At 55.3% G+C, this 16770-nt stretch overlaps 1 protein-coding gene across 1 annotated transcript; it reads left to right on the top strand.

Annotated features, from left to right (window-relative positions):
• Positions 1 to 4445: 4445 nt before the first annotated feature.
• MMP25 (matrix metallopeptidase 25) lies at positions 4446 to 16265 on the top strand. Its single transcript, XM_067706872.1, has 10 exons — positions 4446 to 4671; positions 5085 to 5217; positions 6925 to 7060; positions 7167 to 7459; positions 12296 to 12472; positions 12555 to 12639; positions 12806 to 12888; positions 13195 to 13347; positions 13425 to 13682; positions 13828 to 16265. Exons 1-10 carry the CDS (start codon positions 4582 to 4584, stop codon positions 14076 to 14078), a joined length of 1659 nt encoding a protein of 552 aa, XP_067562973.1. The 5' UTR covers positions 4446 to 4581; the 3' UTR covers positions 14079 to 16265.
• The last annotated feature ends 505 nt before the right edge of the window (positions 16266 to 16770 follow it).

Raw genomic sequence — 16770 nt, 5'->3', positions numbered from 1 at the left:
GATTCCACCACTTGGACAGTGAGTGCCCTATTAACAGCTCTCGACTGACCAACAAGAAGATGCTTGGTTTGTGGACAGCAGTTCCAAGGTGAACAGACAACCTCCTCTTTGGAAGGCCACCACTGTGATCAAAGAATGTGAAAACAGATCAGTCTGGTGGGCTGAAATGCAAGCTGTTTTCCTAGCCATGATGGGAGAATTGGCAGTGGGGAAATTCCCTATGTTTTGGTTTCTACAGACTCACGGTCAGGCAGGAGGGCAATGGAAACCTGGCCTGTTAAAGGGATGCCTAGGGAATTCCCTGATGGTCTAATGGTTAGGACTCTGCGCTTCCACTGCAGGGGACACTGGTTTGATCCCTGGTCGGGGAACAAAGATCCCACATGCAGCACAGCGTGGCCAAAAAATAATTATAATAATTAAAAATAAATAAATAAAATGATGCCGATATGGGACACAGCCCCGTGGAAATAACTATGGAAATTTGAGGGGTGCTTGAAAGTAGGACATGGCACATCAGTGTCCATCCTTGGAACCCCCTTCCAACTTAATAAGCAGAGATTCCTATATGTTCCCTTAAGGTGGCTGCCACCTGGGCCCATGAGATAAATGGACATGGGGTCCCTACAGCAATGCAGAGTTGGGCTGAATCTGGACATGGTCCTCTTGTACCCCCTGAGGCAAGAAATGCCAATAAGAGCTGTTTTGTCAACAAGCAAGAGACAGAGAATGGAGATAGTTATGTGGCAGATTCCCTGGGGGGAAGGCCTGGATCGTAACTGGCAAGTGAGACTAATGCTGGTATCCCTGAGAGGTACAGATGGGTCCTGCCGGGAATAGACACCGATTCTGGACTGGGCTTTGCTTAGCTGGTGGTAGATGCAAATGCTCAGAATAATATAAAAGAACTGGAACAGAAGATATTGTGACAATTTGGGTGGCCGATCATCATTTCTTCAGACCAAGGACCCCACTTTATAGCCCATAATGTCCAGAGTACTAGTTTGGTAGAGAATTGGAGCAAGCAGTTAAAGCATTAGTTGTTTAAAATGGGACAATTAAAGAGCTGGCTTATACTCCTCCCTGTGTAACACAGGTATGAGTGCGGCCAAAGGAGTGTCCCCACTGGGTAGTTGTCTCTGTTTTTCTGGTGGATCTGGGGAAGACAGGGTGGGGAGAAATGCTGGTAAGACTATGTAGTTTTTCCCAAGGGAGGAGGATGCTCATATAACAACTCATTTTTTTCTCTTTCTTTCTTCCCCACATCATCACAACTTTTTTTCTTCCTACCTGGTTCCATGACCAGGGCTGCAAATACAAGTGCCCCAAACAGTGATGATTCCTAAATAAGAGATAGCAACTATACGTCAAACCTTATGTCAGAATTCCTACGGGACTGATGGGGCAAGATGTGCCTTCACCTCCTCTGACAAAATTGGCATTGACAGTGAATGCAGCTATAGTGATGCTGGTAAAGATAGCCCACCAGTTCTGCACCTGTGTGACCGCAACCTCTGTGGACCGAGGGGGAGTCACCGGCTAGACTAGTATAGCTGCCTGCAATCTGGACCAGCACGGTGGCTGAACCTAACGTCCCTTCCAAAGGTGGAAGCATTTGGGTGTCAATGTAGAGAAGGAGGAACAGTAGCTAAGGGTAAAGTAATGGATAAATGAATTATGTCATGAGGGAAATCCAGTATTACATTAACACCTTGAAAGAGGCTCAGAGCAAGAGATGATATTCTCTGTTAGCTCGATTATACCAGATGCCTGGAAGGGTGAAGCCATATGTGCCAAGACCACTCCTGCTTTTGGAACCTGACAAGATCAGACAGAAACTTGAGACCCTAAGCGGCTTCACCCTGGCAGACACTTTCATATGATACGATGATGGACTGGAGTGATTGCTGACGGCATGGGATTCTGTAACATGCCAGTATCTTTCAAGTTGCATATTGTTTTGCTGTAAATGTTCCATGGCTAGACAAGGGGGTGGGCTGCGAAATAATAGAAAATTTGTCTTTTGGTCTCTGCCCTTGGTTCCTGGAACAGAATTCCTAAAACCCTTGTGATTTCCTAAGTGATAAGAGTACTAGGAGCATCTTTTGTTCTAATATTTGGTCTCTGTCCCCAGTTTCCGACCCAGGGCTCCTAAATCCATCAGAATTTCCTGGGTGATAGGGGTGTCTTTTGTTCTAATGAGGTGACTCTGGGTGGGCTTCTTGATAGCTCCTGGATGGGGGCTGGTCACCTGAAGCTTGGAACTTTCAGTCCCACCTCTCATGCTCCAGGGAGGGAAGAGGGGCTGGATATTGTTAATAATTAATCATGCCTACGTGATGAGCCTCCATAAAAATCCCCAAAGTATGAGGTTCAGAGAGCTTCTGGGTTGGTGAACACATCTACATCCCAGGAGGGTGGTGCACTCCAACTCCACAGGGACAAAAGCTCCTGGGCTGGGGACCCTTCCAGACCTTGCCCGATGTATCTCTTCATCTGGCTGTTCATCTATATTCCTTATCCTATTTTTTTATTACATAAAAAGCTGGTAAATGTAAGTAAGTGTTTCCCCCAGTTCTGTGAGTTGTTCTAGCAAAGATTATCAAGTCCAAGGAGGGGGAAGTCATGGGAACCTCTGATTTGTAGCCAACTTGGCAGAACCTGGGGTGACCTGGAGACCTCCTACTTGTGATTGGCATCTGAAATAGGGGGCAGTCTCGTGGGACTGAACCCTTAACCTGCGGGGTCTTCAATAACTCTGGTTACTATCAAAATTGAAGAATCGTAGGACACCCAGCTGGTGTCACAGAGAATTGCCCGATGTGGGGAAAAACCCCACACATCTGGTGTCAGATGTTAAACATTGTGAGTGCGGTAGTGTGTGAGAGCAAAGGAGAAACACCAGGAGAAGGAGTGGACGTTTTTATTGCATACGGGATCCATTATGGACTGAACCAGTGTCCCTAAATTTGTATGTTGAAGTCCTAATCCCCAGTCAAAATGTGGGGATTTGGAGATAGGCCTTTAAAGAAGTGATTAAGGTAAAATGAGGCCATTAGGGTGGGCCCTCATCCAATGTGACTGGTGTCTTTATGAGAAGAGGGGATATGGACCGCAAAGAGACACCAAGGCTGCGTGGGCACAGAGGAAAGACCACGTGAGGACACAGGGACAAAACAACCACCTGCAAGGTGAGAAGAGAAGCCTGGAAAAATCGACGTTGTCTGCACCTTGATCTTGGACTTCCGGCCTCCAGAACTGTCAGGAAATAAATTTCTCTCGTTGTTCAGGCCACCTGGTCTGTGGTAGTTTGTTATGGCAGCCCCAGCGGATCAGCACAGGATCTCAGTGTTTTAGTTTGCATCTCTAGCTTGCTAATCCTGCTCACTATTTATTTTGTTTAAAACACACATGGGGTCCTGTGGCTGCCCAGCTTGCGCCACAGACTGAGCTCTTTCACTCAGCCGCCCTCGCCAGGAAGTCCACCCCCACCTTCATCCTCATCCTTCTCCAGCTGCTCGGCCTCCCAGCACCCGGCTCCCCGGGGGGCGCGAGGGGCGGCTGTGCCTCCGGGATCTCCTCCTATTCACCCCTCCTCCGCCCTGCGCTCCCGGCCCGGGGCCGGCGCTCCAGCTCCTGCGAGCATGTTACTGGATTTTTAAATGCCTAGTACCTGCCCCGAAGTAGCCCCCGGGTCTGGGATCTAGAGTTGCTAGGACCACCGCGTAGGAAGCAGAGACCCGCGCAGCCCACGTGATTGGGGGAATGAATTCGGTGGCCACAGGTAGCCGCACGCACGCACACGGGGACCGCGGGCGGAGATGGGCGGGGGGCGTGCCAGGGCCCCGCGGAGGGGGAAGCAGCCCAGCCTCCCGCCGCCCGGAAATCCCCCCTGCGCTTGGCCGGCCGAGCGTCCTGGGGTCTCCGGGAAGGGCGCCTGGGGGAAGGGGAGGACCCCGAGCCGCCCCTCCCCCGGGCCCGGCTTCGAGGATCTGAAAAAGCAGAAGCGAGCGGCGCTCCGGAGAGTCCCACCGGAGCCGGGATCTGGGAAGAGAAACTTGCGGCCGGGGCTGGGGCCGCGCCCCGCGATCTGTGTAGCGCTCGGAGGAGAGGTCCTGGGTCCGGGAGAAGTCCTGCGTCACCACCCGGCCCGCCTCGTCTCGCTGGAAGACCGAAGATCCGGCCCTTTCCCCTGCTGCGCCGTCTTCGCCTAGTGGGTTGCGCCTGACCCGCCCCTCCCCGCCGGGCCCGCCGCTCCAGTCCGGAGGAGGGGCCGTCGGCGCGGACAGGACCGGCCCGCATCCCCGAGAGGCGGCCGTCGCGGACCCGGAGCCCGAGCTTCCACCCCCTTCCTGCACCCTTTCAACTCTGCAGGCCCTCCGCTGGACGCCCCTGTGCCCCCCGCATCGTGCTCCCAGGGTCCCGGATCCCCGAGCGGCCCCCCATCCCCTCGCCCACTCCTCGTATCCCGCGCCGGGTCCCCTGAGCCAATCTGGGCCCCTGATCTCCACCCCCGGATCCCCAGGGCGGCGTGGGTCAGGTCCCCTCGAGCTCCGCCGGCTGCCAGGGCAGGACCGCGCCATGCTCCGGCTCCTGGCTCTGTTGCTCCCGCTGCTGCCGCAGCCCGCGCGCGCCCGGGAGCCCTCCGCGCAGGACGTGAGCCTGGGCGTGGTGAGTGCCGGGGTTCGCGGGCTCCTGAACCTGCAGGGGTCTGGGAGAGGGAAGCCGGGGCCTGAACTCTCGGGTTCAGAGGAAGCTGGGGGCGGTTCAAATGTCCAAAGAGTGACCGGGGATGGAGACAGGGGACCCGAATTATTGGATCCGTCAGGAGGTTCGGGGCCCGAATTTGGAAATCTGGAAAGGGGCTATGGTCGGGAGGTGGGGACTCTTGGGAACAGATGAACAAGGGCAAGCCCAGGGCTGGAGGGCCTGTACCTTGAGATGGGGAGCAGGCCAGTACCCGAGGCTGAGGACTCTGGACTATCCATGTCTGGTGAGAGGTGGGGCTTCCAGGATGGTGGTGGGAAGGGAAAGTCCCATCTCTTCGACCTTTCCTGCTTCCCCTGTTCCCTCCTCTGGTCTAGGACTGGCTGACCCGCTATGGCTACCTGCCGCCACCTCACCCTGCCCAGGCCCAGCTGCAGAGCCCTGCAAAGCTGCGGGATGCGATCAAGGTCATGCAGAGGTTTGCGGGTCTGCCAGAGACAGGCGTCCTGGGTATGTGGCCCCCATCCTCCCTCCCCCAGCCCAGCCTCCGCACCCAGCCTGACCGTTGTTGCCCACCCAACCAACCGCAGTTTCTAAACCTCCCGTGTATCTGAATCATGGGCGTTATGAAATGCTGACCTCAGGTCCCAACTCGGAGGTTCTAAGATATTCCTCTTTCAGTAATTATCAGGAATCTCTTCTTGATAAATGACATGTGAGGTCATTTCAGGCTCCGCTGGTATAGTGAACAAGGTAAACGAGGTCCCTGCTCTCTCGGAGCTAACATTCTAGAGGGAGACACACACAGATCAAGAACAGAAATATGCAAACTAATTTCAGATAGTGGTGAGCATTCTGATGAAAATAAAATGCTAATGGTATTCAGGGAGCTGGTCTGGGCAGGGCAGGCCTCTCTGAAAGATGTCATATGAGTTGGGAGGAGCTCATATGACTTGAAGAATTCATAGGACACAAAGAGGAGGAAACAGCCATGGGAAGATGTGGGAAAAGAGTGTCACAGGCAAGTGCAAAGGCCCTGTGGCAGACACTGGCTTGCATGCCTGTAATGAAAGGAGGACTGATGAGCTAAACAAGAACCTGATCAGGGGCCGTGAAAGGTGTTTCGGTTTGATTTCAAGTGTGATAAGAAACCCTGAGCGGGTTTGAGGGAGAGAGGCAACTTGATGTGATTTGCAATTTTTGTGTGTGTGTGTGATTTGCAATTTTAAGCTTCCTCTGCTTGCTGCTGGAGAATGGAGGGTGGGGAGCACCCAGACCAGGAAGGAGGCACGTAGTGTTCAGGCAACGATGTGATGAGACGCAGCTGAATCCAGGGTGTATATTTTGGAGGTAGAGCTGAGAGGCTCGTCTGTTGGGTTAAATGAAAGGAAGAGAGAGGTGGAGGGGTCCTGTCCAGCTACGAGGGGAGGTAGGACCCTTTGGGCAACAGGATGTGCTCAATTGCTCTTTTTTTTTTTTTTTTTTTTTTGCGGTACGCGGGCCTCTCACTGTTGTGGCCTCTCCTGTTGCGGAGCACAGGCTCCGGATGCACAGGCTCAGCGGCCATGGCTCACGGGCCTAGCCGCTCTGCGGCATGTGGGATCTTCCCGGACCGGGGCATGAACCCGTGTTGCCTGCATCGGCAGGCGGACTCTCAATCACTGCGCCACCAGGGAAGCCCTCAATTGCTCTTTTTCACCTCAACCTTCACTTGGAGTGAGGGGACGGCTGGGGATGGAGCCAAGCTGGTAAAGGGGATTCCAGGAGATCTGACCTAGGAGGGGCTTGCCACAGACCAGAGACCCAGCTGGCCTGAGGACTTTCAACTTTATCTGGATGTGATGGGGACTTGGGAGCTAGCGTGTGAGGTATGGGCAACCTCCCAGGGGTTCCAGCCTCCAAGAGAGTAGTTCTCACTGCACCCCCAGGGTTCCTTTCTCTAGAGGCCAGCGGCCAGGGCTCAGGGAAGCAGGATGCCCAGATCCTGGCCTGAGACTCTTGAGTCCATCCAGGGCCGTGCAGAGAGTGATACTACCCAGAAGGGCAGTGTCATAGTCTGGTATGAGCTGGCTTCCAGAATTAGATGGCCTGGGTTCCAATCGAAGATGTGGGGCCTTATTGGGCAAGTGTTTGAAGCACTATGAGACTCAGTTTCCCCATGGAGAAAGTGAGCTTGTGCCTACTGGTGACCCCCCTCTGCCACAACCTCTCCCCCAGACCCTGTGACAGTGGCCACCATGCATAAGCCCCGCTGCTCCCTGCCTGATGTGCTGGGGGCGGCGGGGCTGGTCAGGCGGCGCCGCCGGTATGCTCTGAGTGGCAGCGTGTGGAAGAAGCGAACCCTGACGTGGAGGTAGGTCCTGGCGCCCTCTCCCACCCTGGGCCTGCCTGACCCAGCTTTGAGTGAGTGGCTGCCTTCTCTCTCCTCGGCCCCCCTCACTCGCCCCTCCTCTTTCCAGGGTAAACTCCTTCCCCCAGGGCTCAGTGCTGAGCCAGGAGACAGTGCGGACCCTCATGCACCATGCCTTGACCACCTGGGGTGTTGAGTCAGGCCTTGAATTCCAGGAAGTGGGTTCTCAGGATCCGATGGAGCCTGATATCCTCATCGACTTTGCCCGGGCCTATCACCAGGACAGTTACCCCTTCGACGGGCAGGGGGGCACCCTCGCCCATGCCTTCTTCCCTGGGGAGCACTCCATCTCTGGGGACACTCACTTCGATGATGAGGAGATCTGGACTTTTGGGTCAAAAGGTACACTCTCCCCTCTTCTGAGAGATCCTCTCCCCAGATCTGTCTGTCCTTAAGAATTAAGTTTAAATTACCTTTATTTATGGAGGCTGTATCAGTTGGGCTTCTCCAGAGAAATAGAACCAGTTGGATGTGTGTGTGTGTATGTGTGTGTGTGTGTATGTATGTGTAGAAAGTGATTTATTTTAAGGAATTGGCTCATAGGATTGCAGAGGCTGGTAAGCCCAAAATCTGTAGGGCAGGCCTGCAAGCTGGAAATTCAAGTGACTTGGTGGTGCACTTCTGAGTCCGGTATTTGCAGAACAAGCCAGCTGGAAACCCAGGCAGGATTTCTACGTTGCAGTCTTTGAGGCAGAATTCCTTCTTCTCCAGGAAAGCTCAGTTTTTGTTCTTAATGCCTTCAACTGATTAGACGAGGCCCACCCACGCTATGGAGGGTGATCTGCTCTACTTACTGTCAATTGAATATAGACGTTATCCATGTCTATAAAATAACCTCCACAACAATATCTAGACTGGTGTTTGATCAAGCACCGGGGCGCCATAGTCTGGCCGAGTTAACACAGAAAATTGCCCATCACAGAGTCCTGTTAGATGCTCAGCTCCAAGGTAGGGCTGAGGACTTAAAGGGGCAAAAACACAGCTCTGCCAGCAGCTGAGTCAGAAGAGTAACTGGCAATTGCTACACATGGTGACAAAACCACGGGGAATCACAACAGAGGATGTCCTCCAGCCTGGGGGTGCTCAAAGGAAGGCTGATCCAAAGCTCTTGAGTGCCGGGGACTTCCTGGAAGTGGTGACTTTGTTTGTTCCACACATATATACTGAGTACCAACTAGTGCCCGAGGTTCCACTCTCCCGGCGTATGCAGGGCAGGGGTGGGGTGGGGGTGGGGGAGAGGGGACACATAAGAAAGCACAAGCCAGTGAGCTCTCTGAGGCCAGGGGAGTCAGGGGTGGGAGCACTGGGGGGAGAAATGGCCTGGGACATTTGGGGCTGGAAGGCAAAAATATGGTGTTGGGAGGGGACTACAGAGGCTGGAGGGCAGGTCTCACATCACGAGGGGTCTTGGACAGCACATGGTGGGGTCTGGATGATAGGATTCTGAAGGCAGTGGGAACTGTGGAAGGTTTTGCATTCTAGAAATACCACTGGCTGCCGTTGGGGGCAAGATAGGGACAGGGAGGCAGGAAGCTATCTTGGGGTCCAGGTGAGATATGGTGGAGGGGATGGGAGTGGGGGCAGAGGGCAGTGGGCAGCTCTGAGGGGAGTCTAGTCAGGATGGGCAAAGATTGGGATCTGACTGGGTTCTAGGGGTGAAGGGGGGTGAGGATGGTTGGGTACCAGCCAGGTTTCTGGCTCAAGGCCCCTGGAGGATGGTGTCCTGTTAATGCAGGTGGGAAGTGGGGGAGGAGGAGGAGCAGACTCGGGAAGGCAGGGGTGAGTTCAGGTTGGGACGTGTGCCTGCAGTGCTGGTTGGCTGGTCAGTGCAGGTGGTGCATTAGTGGTTGGGTATCTTGCACTAGAATTTGGATTCCTCCAACTTAGGTCAGGTTCCCAGAACTGGAGCTTGAGAGGAAAATTCTTGTGCAAGCAGTTTTCGGGGGCATGTTCTCAGGGGAAAGGGAAGCAGGAGAGGACTGGGGAAAGAAGCTAAGCAAGGATGTGGTCTCAGCTGGACAGGAGCCTGACCCCACAGGGAACACTGGAGCATAAATAATGCCACAGGGCTGGTTCTGCCTGGAGGAAGGGGGCCCAGCTCTTCCAGCCCCCCGCTCCCCACATCGATCAGCCACTGGCTGCAGACTGCTCAGGGAAGGGGAGGCTGGGCCAGGAGGGAGAGCCATTTCCTGGGGGAGGGGGTGGCCGGAGGATGGGCACACAGGCTCTGTAGAGGATTTGGGTGAGGTGCAGATCACATAGATAGACAAATCCACCATAGGGAGGCTGTGTAATGCAGCATTTAAGCTCTCTGGGTTGAAGTGGAACTCGAGCCAGGGTTCTTCTGCCTGCTGCGTGTATCAGTTACTTGACCTCAATGTGCTCAGTTTCTTCATCTGAGAAGTGGGGATAATAATAGTATGTGCTGGTCCCATGGGCTTGCAGATTAGACGAATAATTCACCTACAGCTCTCAGCACAGAACAGGCTGTTCACTGCCAGCTGCTATGAGCTGGGTCTGGTGGCAGATTTGAGAGTTGGCAGTACTTGGGGGTAAGGTTCCAGGAGAATGTAGAATGTGACAATCAAGTTCAGAGCTGTGGGGCGTCCCACAATTAAGAGGAGGGTGGCAGGGAAGGAGGAATGAAAGGAAATGGAGAAAAACCAGGCTGAGGGCTTCCCTGGTGGCGCAGTGGTTGAGAGTCTGCCTGCCGACGCAGGGGACACGGATTCGTGCCCTGGTCCGGGAAGATCCCACATGCCGCGGAGCGGCTGGGCCTGTGAGCCATGGCCGCTAAGCCTGTGCGTCCGGAGCCTGTGCTCCATAATGGGAGAGGCCACAACACTGAGAGGCCCGCGTACCACACACACACACACAAAAACAGGCTGAAAGGTGACCAAGAACAAAAGCAAAGGAGGAAGTGGACAGGAGTGAGCAGGGCAGCAAATCATCCAGTAAGTTATTTATGCCTGGATCTGGCCCTCTGGGGACAAAGTGACCTTAGTGCCCACAGGCTTGGTGGGTGGCGGGAGAATCTAGACCACAGAGGCGTGAGAGGAGCTGAGGAATTGAAGGCTGAGTTCAGACCACTGACCAGAGAACTTGTTGGGGAGGGAGAAGGGATATGGATGGGGGGCAGACAGGTCCAGGGGGTGTCTTAGGATGAGGGAGTCTTGAGCACTCAGGGACAGTGGATGAGCCAATAGAAAGAAAGGGGTGGGGGATGGGTGCATGGATCATGGATTAATGGATGGATAAGTGGATGGATGAACGGACACACGGATGGAATGGATGGACAGCTGGATGCATGCACGTATGAATGCAGTGATGAACGGATGGGTGGGGCATTGTCCTTGTCCTGGAGGAGGTGAGCGAGGCAAGGACCTCTGCCCAGGGCACTGCAAGAGGCAGGAGGTGAGCTGGGGGAGATGAAGCGCTGTGCCCGATGCACAGGAAGTTACAGATTACACCAGCGGCCTGTCTTGATGAAATAGGAAATGCATTTGTCAGCATTTGTCATCTAAGAGTTGGGAGCTGGGGCTGGGGCTGGGTAGCGGGCTGAAGGGGCTATGAGTCTGGAATTGAAGCTGAGTGGAGAGAGCAAAGGAGCTGCCCACTGAGGCTGTGGGCAAGGATGCGAGGAGGTGCTGAGGACCCCCAGAGATGGGCACCGGGAGTCTCATGTGGCTGGATCTGCATGGTTGTGTAATTTCCCCAGCTGAATAGCGTGAGAAGGTTGCAAGAAAGGGGTGCGGCCAAAGGAGAGGCAAGGCGGGGTGGGGGGGAGTGGTGAGATATGAAAAAGATCTACCCAATTAAGACACCAAACGTCCTGTCCTCCAATTTCTTAGAAAAAGCACTCAGTGCAGTGAGAAAATCCACAGTCAACATGGGAATTCATCAGTACTTACGAGTTTGACCAAGACATCTGAAATCATTGCTGAGCTGCAGGACAGCACAGCCAGGGTACCAGCTCTGTCATTTAACTTGATCTCTCTGTGCCTCAGTTTCCTCACTTGTAAAATGGGGATAGGAGGTAGAGGTTTGTGAAAAGTAAATGGGGACAAGTGTTTGCTACTCTGCTTATGACTCACTCATTTCATCCTTAGATTCTCGCCTAGTGGCCTTGAGGGGTGGAGAGAAATTTGCTTTTCAGTTCACCAGGTTACTTCCAATAAACCCACATGCAGCACTGCTCACTCTAGTTAGAAATTTCCATGAAGTAGATCAACATCTGGGGAAATCCGTACCTCCAGGCGGGGCTGCTTGCCTCTCTTGCTGTCTCTGTCCCTCCTTGGCCTCTCACTGGCTCAGGAATCGATGAGGCGCTGGGGTTTGGCCAGCAGCTGGGAGTGTGGAGAGGCTCGGTCCTGGCACCTGGGCTGTCCCCCCAAGGAAGAGGCTTCTGTGGTCAGAGAGGCTGGGCGCCAGGGCTAGCAGGCTGTGGTTGGAGAATCCGTGCTAGAGCTTTGTGTTCTGAGAGGGATGAAGTCTGCAGTGGTGGGGAGGGAAGGCGAGGACCCCAGGGAGGTGGGGGTGGGGGTGGAGGCTGTGGGAGAGGGAGATGGGGGAGGGAAAATAGAGGACTGAGGGGTTGTGGGCACTGGGGCGGGAGGTGAACCCTGGACGGCAGACCATGGGGTGGGAGTGGGGCCATGGAGTCTGACCAACATTCCCCATGGGTGGGAGTGGGAAGGGTTTGGAGGGGTGGCGGGCCTCTGCCAACAGACTGGAGCTGTGAGAAGGGTACTCCAAGGGCTGGAGCTCCCTTAAGAGAACTGCACACACCCTAAGGTTCCTGATTCCCCCAGAATGTTTCTGTATGTTGCCTTCTTGGGGGAAGGGGCTTCGTCAGTGTAAAGCTGCTCCTTCCTCTATTCACACTGTTTCCTCCTGCTCTTCCCCCAACCTGCTCTGTGGCTCTTTTCAGACTGGCACTCCAGTATCTAGCACGGCCAAACAAGGCTACTCAAGAACATTTACCAAATAAGTGAATGCAGAGAGGAAGGATAAAATGGCTGGGGGGGTGGGGGCGGGTGTCCGGGTAGAGGAGGCCATGGCCACCTGTGAGGGTCTCCTGGTTGTTTCTGCCCAGCAGAAGGCCCCATTCCCCGGGGCCTGGGGGTGCTAGGGGTGGGGGTGGGGCACAGCTCCAGCCCATTCTCCCTCCCTCCCCAGATGGCGAAGGGACGGACCTGTTTGCCGTGGCTGTTCATGAGTTTGGCCACGCCTTGGGCCTGGGCCACTCCTCAGCGGCCAACTCCATCATGAGGCCCTTTTACCAGGGCCCGGTGGGCAACCCCACCGAGTACCGCCTGTCCCAGGACGACCTCGAAGGCCTGCAACAGCTCTACGGTACAAGGAGCGATGGGGCGCTCGCCGGGTAGCCTCTGCAGCAGGGTCAGGGGACTCACCGCTCTCTAACGTTTCTCCACAGGGAAAGCACCCCAAACCCCACTTGACAAGCCCACAAGGAAACCCCTGGCTCCTCCTCCCCCGCCCCCTGCCCTGCCCCCGGACCGGTGAGTATCTCTCCTGCTGTGAGGCCTTGGGTGAGCTCCCTAACCTCAGGGTCCTCCTACACGAGATGGGCAGGTAAGAGTCCCTGCCTTGTAGGATGCCGTCCAGGTTAAGTAAAGGGAGAGGGGCCCCCCAACCCTCTCTGTTCACCTCTCTTTTCCTTCCCAGCCCCTCCCAACCCGTTCCTGATCGATGTGATGGCCATTTTGACGCCATCGCCAACATCCGAGGCGAAACTTTCTTCTTCAAAGGTAAGTAACTTCGGACCTCCCCGACCCCATATAGTTGGCTTCCTACCCACTTAGAGTGACCCGCTCGCCGGGGCTATGAGGTTCGCAGGGATGCAGGACTTTCAGTGCTAAAAAGGGGAAAGCCCTGGATCAGCCGGTCACCCAAGAGCCACTGCAGCCTTGATTTTCAGATGGACCTGCCCAACCTGCGGTGGGAGGGGAAACCTAGCGCTGTGTTCGAGCCACACACTGCGGGGTGGGGGGTGGGGAGGAGACCTCCTGCCGTCTCATCTCACGCCCACATGCCCACCCCTTCTTCCCCCGTAGGCCCGTGGTTCTGGCGCCTCCAGCCCTCGGGACAGCTGGTGTCCCCCCGGCCCGCCCGGCTCCATCGCTTCTGGGAGGGGCTGCCGGCCCAGGTGAAGGTCATCCAGGCCGCCTACGCCCGGCATCCGGACGGCCGGATCCTTCTCTTCAGCGGTGAGTGGGGCTCGAGGCGTGGCTGGCTCCGGGCGTGCGCAGCGCCGCTCACCTGCCCCTCCCCCCCACCCACTCAGGTCCGCAGTTCTGGGTGTTCCAGGACCGGCAGCTGGAGGGCGCCGCGCGGCCGCTCACGGAGCTGGGGCTGCCCGCGGGAGAGGAGGTGGACGCCGTGTTTTCTTGGCCGCTGAACGGGAAGACCTACCTGATCCGGGGCAGGCGGTACTGGCGGTACGACGAGGCCGCAGCGCGCCCGGACCCCGGCTACCCGCGCGACCTGAGCCTCTGGGAGGGGGCACCGCACGCCCCCGACGACGTCACCGTCAGCAACACAGGTGGGAGAGAGCGCCCGCGGGGAGAGGCCGAGGGATGGGGAGCTAGAGGACGTCCCGGGGTTTTGGAGAGCCCTGGGGAGAGAAGCTACACGGGGGGAGGGGCAGGCCTGGACCAGCCCCTGAAGCATCTGCTCCCTCCCCTCAGGTGACACCTACTTCTTCAAGGGCGCCCACTACTGGCGCTTCCCCAAGGGCAGCGTCAAAGCCGAGCAGGACTCCCCCCAACCAATGGGGCCTAAGTTTCTGGACTGCTCCGCCCCCAGACCCCCCAAAGCGACCCTTAAGCCAGGAGCCTGCGACTGTCAGTGCGAGATCAGTCAGGCGGCAGGACGGCCGTCCGTGGCCCCCCTGCTGCCCCTTCTGCCCCTGCTGGTGGCGGGCTTCGCCTCCCGCTGAGGGGGGACAGCCCGCCACATGGAAGGGACCAGATCTCCCACCGCGGGCCCTCTGTCCCCGGAGGCGGAGCTCAGCGAGGATGCACCTGGGCGGATGCGGGTGGAGTTAAGCCCTGGGAAGGCCAAGAGGTGGTGACAGGACTAGCCCTGGCACTGAATGCCCCACGTGTTTGGCCTCCTAGTTCTCTCCTTCCCCTCCCCTGGCAACCCGGACTCCGGCCTGGCTTCGACCCCGCAGGACTCTTATTTTCCCGGAATACCTAGCCTTTCCCGGAGCTCAGCCGGCTGACTCCCTGCAGCCTTGGACCCGCCTGACAACAGCAGCTGTCCCAAGCTGTTCGGGTCTTTACAGGACAGGCCTGCCCCGGACGCTGAACCCCAGGCTGGCTCTCCACCTGCTGCTCTGACGTTTCTCACCCTGCCCTGCGTCCATGAAGTCCCAGTCAAGCCATATTGGTGGGGACCCCAAACCCAGCCCTGAGACCACCCCTGAGCACCAGTGTCCCAAGTTCTGGGTGGACCTTCTTTCTAGTCACCACGCTGGTACCAGAAATGCCTACGTTCAATAGGACACCATCCTGTCCCTAAAACGCCTCTCCCCACCTCCACACCTGAGCCTCTACCACCTCCTTCTGAACTGCTTGGCTCCATCAGCTCAATGCTGGTGGAAAGACAGTGGACTGGTCCCTTCTTAGTCCAGGGTCACTGGCTCCTCAGCTTTCCTGCGTGATGAGTGAGTGGAACCTGGGCCATCTCATTGACCCCACTGCAACCTCCCCCCTGCCCACTATCCACAGAATTCAGGATCTAAATCAGTGCCTCTGCAACTATGCTTTTGGAATATTACACAACAGAATGACCCACTAAACTTAAAAATGCAGATTCCATGCCCTCGCTCTGAATGCTCACTCTGGGGCTGGGGCCATGAATCTGCATTTGAACAAGCTGGGGTGGGGGTGGGGGTGGCCCTGCTGGGCAAGGGAGCTGGGCCAGCAGCTGTCATCTCTGTGTCTCTGCCTTGTGGCTTTTCTGTGTCTCTGACATGTTCTCTCTCCCAGGGGCCAACCCCTTCCTGTTGTCTACAAAGCCCAGCTGATGGCCTTGGTTGAGAGAGGTCCACCCCCCATGTGTGGAGTCACTTAGCAGCCACTTCTTTGGTTGGTACCCAGCTTCAGCGGCCCCACAGTGCTGCCCAGAGCTGAGGCCAGTGGGGATGTTGCCCACCTCGGTCACGAGCAGGAGACCAGTAGGAGGGCGACAGCCAGGTGTCTTCAACCAGCCTGGAACCTGAAAATTCAAGGCCACCAGAAAGCCATCTGGGCCTCTGTTAGGATCCTTGTGAAGTATGAGGAGGAGGAAACTTGTATTTGAAGAGATTGTCAGCCCCACCAGGAGGACAATAAAAATGACGGGAGAGAAAGCCCTTCGTTTCTTCTGAGCACTGATGGAGCTGGGGTGAAGTTCGGTGGCAGAAACTTGACAGACCCAAATCACTCTGATTTGCAGAAGAGGTTGGAATCCAGCATTGATGGGAGACAGGGTGGATGAGAATGAATGGGAGGAGGAACCCAAAAGTTGGTTGAAGGGAGCCCAGAGGAGGGATGTCCCATGTGAAATTTGAGGCTGCTTTCACTGCTACAATGGAAACTTCTGCAGCCTTTAAGACTTCATTAAGTCTGCTACACAAAAATGCCACATTAAATTGAATTATATTATTTAAAGAACAGTACAGTCCCATAATAAAAATGTAAAACTTTTGTGTTTCAAAGGAGACCATCAGAAAAGTGAAAAGTCACCCCAGACACCCTTGTCCCTTGTATACCCCCTTCTTCATACACTCTCTCCCTAAATGCAGATTCTTTAGGTCCAAACAGGCAGAGCTTCAGACTGCAAGTCAGCTCTTCCAAAATGACCCTGCAGCAAACACTGCAGGATTCCACCCAATGGGGTCTCTGGAGTCAACAACTCAGGGACCGAAGTGGATGTTGTTGCCAGGGGCAGTGGGAGGGGATGGGGAGTGAGAATTTCATGGTTGCGGAATTTTGGTTTTACAAGATGAGAAGTTCTAGGGATGGTGGTGATGGCTCCACGAGAAGGTGAATATATCTGATGCCTCAGAAACGTGCACTTAAAATGGTGATGGTAAAGGGTATGCGACATGTGTTTTATTTCACGTACAATAAATTCTTTAAAAAAAAAAGTGAAAAGAATGGGGAATTTTTTTTTTTTTTTTTTTTTTTTTTTTTTTTTTTTTTGTGATACGCGGGCCTCTCATTGTTGTGGCCTCTCCCGTTGCGGAGCACAGGCTCCGTACGCGCAGGCTCAGCGGCCATGGCTCATGGGCCCAGCCGCTCCGCGGCATATGGGATCTTCCCGGACCAGGGCACAAACCCGTATTCCCTGCATCAGCAGGCGGACTCTCAGCCACTGCGCCACTAGGGAAGCCCGGGGGAAAATTTTTTGCAAATGATATATCTGATAAGGGACTTTTATCCAATATATATACACTACCCTGACAACAATAAAAAGACAAATAACTCAATTTAAAAATGGGCAAATGGGGCTTCCCTGGTGGTGCAGTGGTTGAGAATCCGCCTGCCAATCCAGGGGACACAGGTTCGAGACCTGGTCTGGGAAGATCCCACATGCCGTAGAGCAACCAAGCCCATGAGCCACAACTACTGAGCCTGCGC

This window comes from Pseudorca crassidens, chromosome 15, assembly GCF_039906515.1.
Source record: "Pseudorca crassidens isolate mPseCra1 chromosome 15, mPseCra1.hap1, whole genome shotgun sequence".
In the NCBI taxonomy this organism is placed as follows: domain Eukaryota; kingdom Metazoa; phylum Chordata; class Mammalia; order Artiodactyla; family Delphinidae; genus Pseudorca; species Pseudorca crassidens.
The sequence above is the reverse complement of the archived record's forward strand: the minus strand, read 5'-3'. Positions and strand labels throughout refer to the sequence as shown.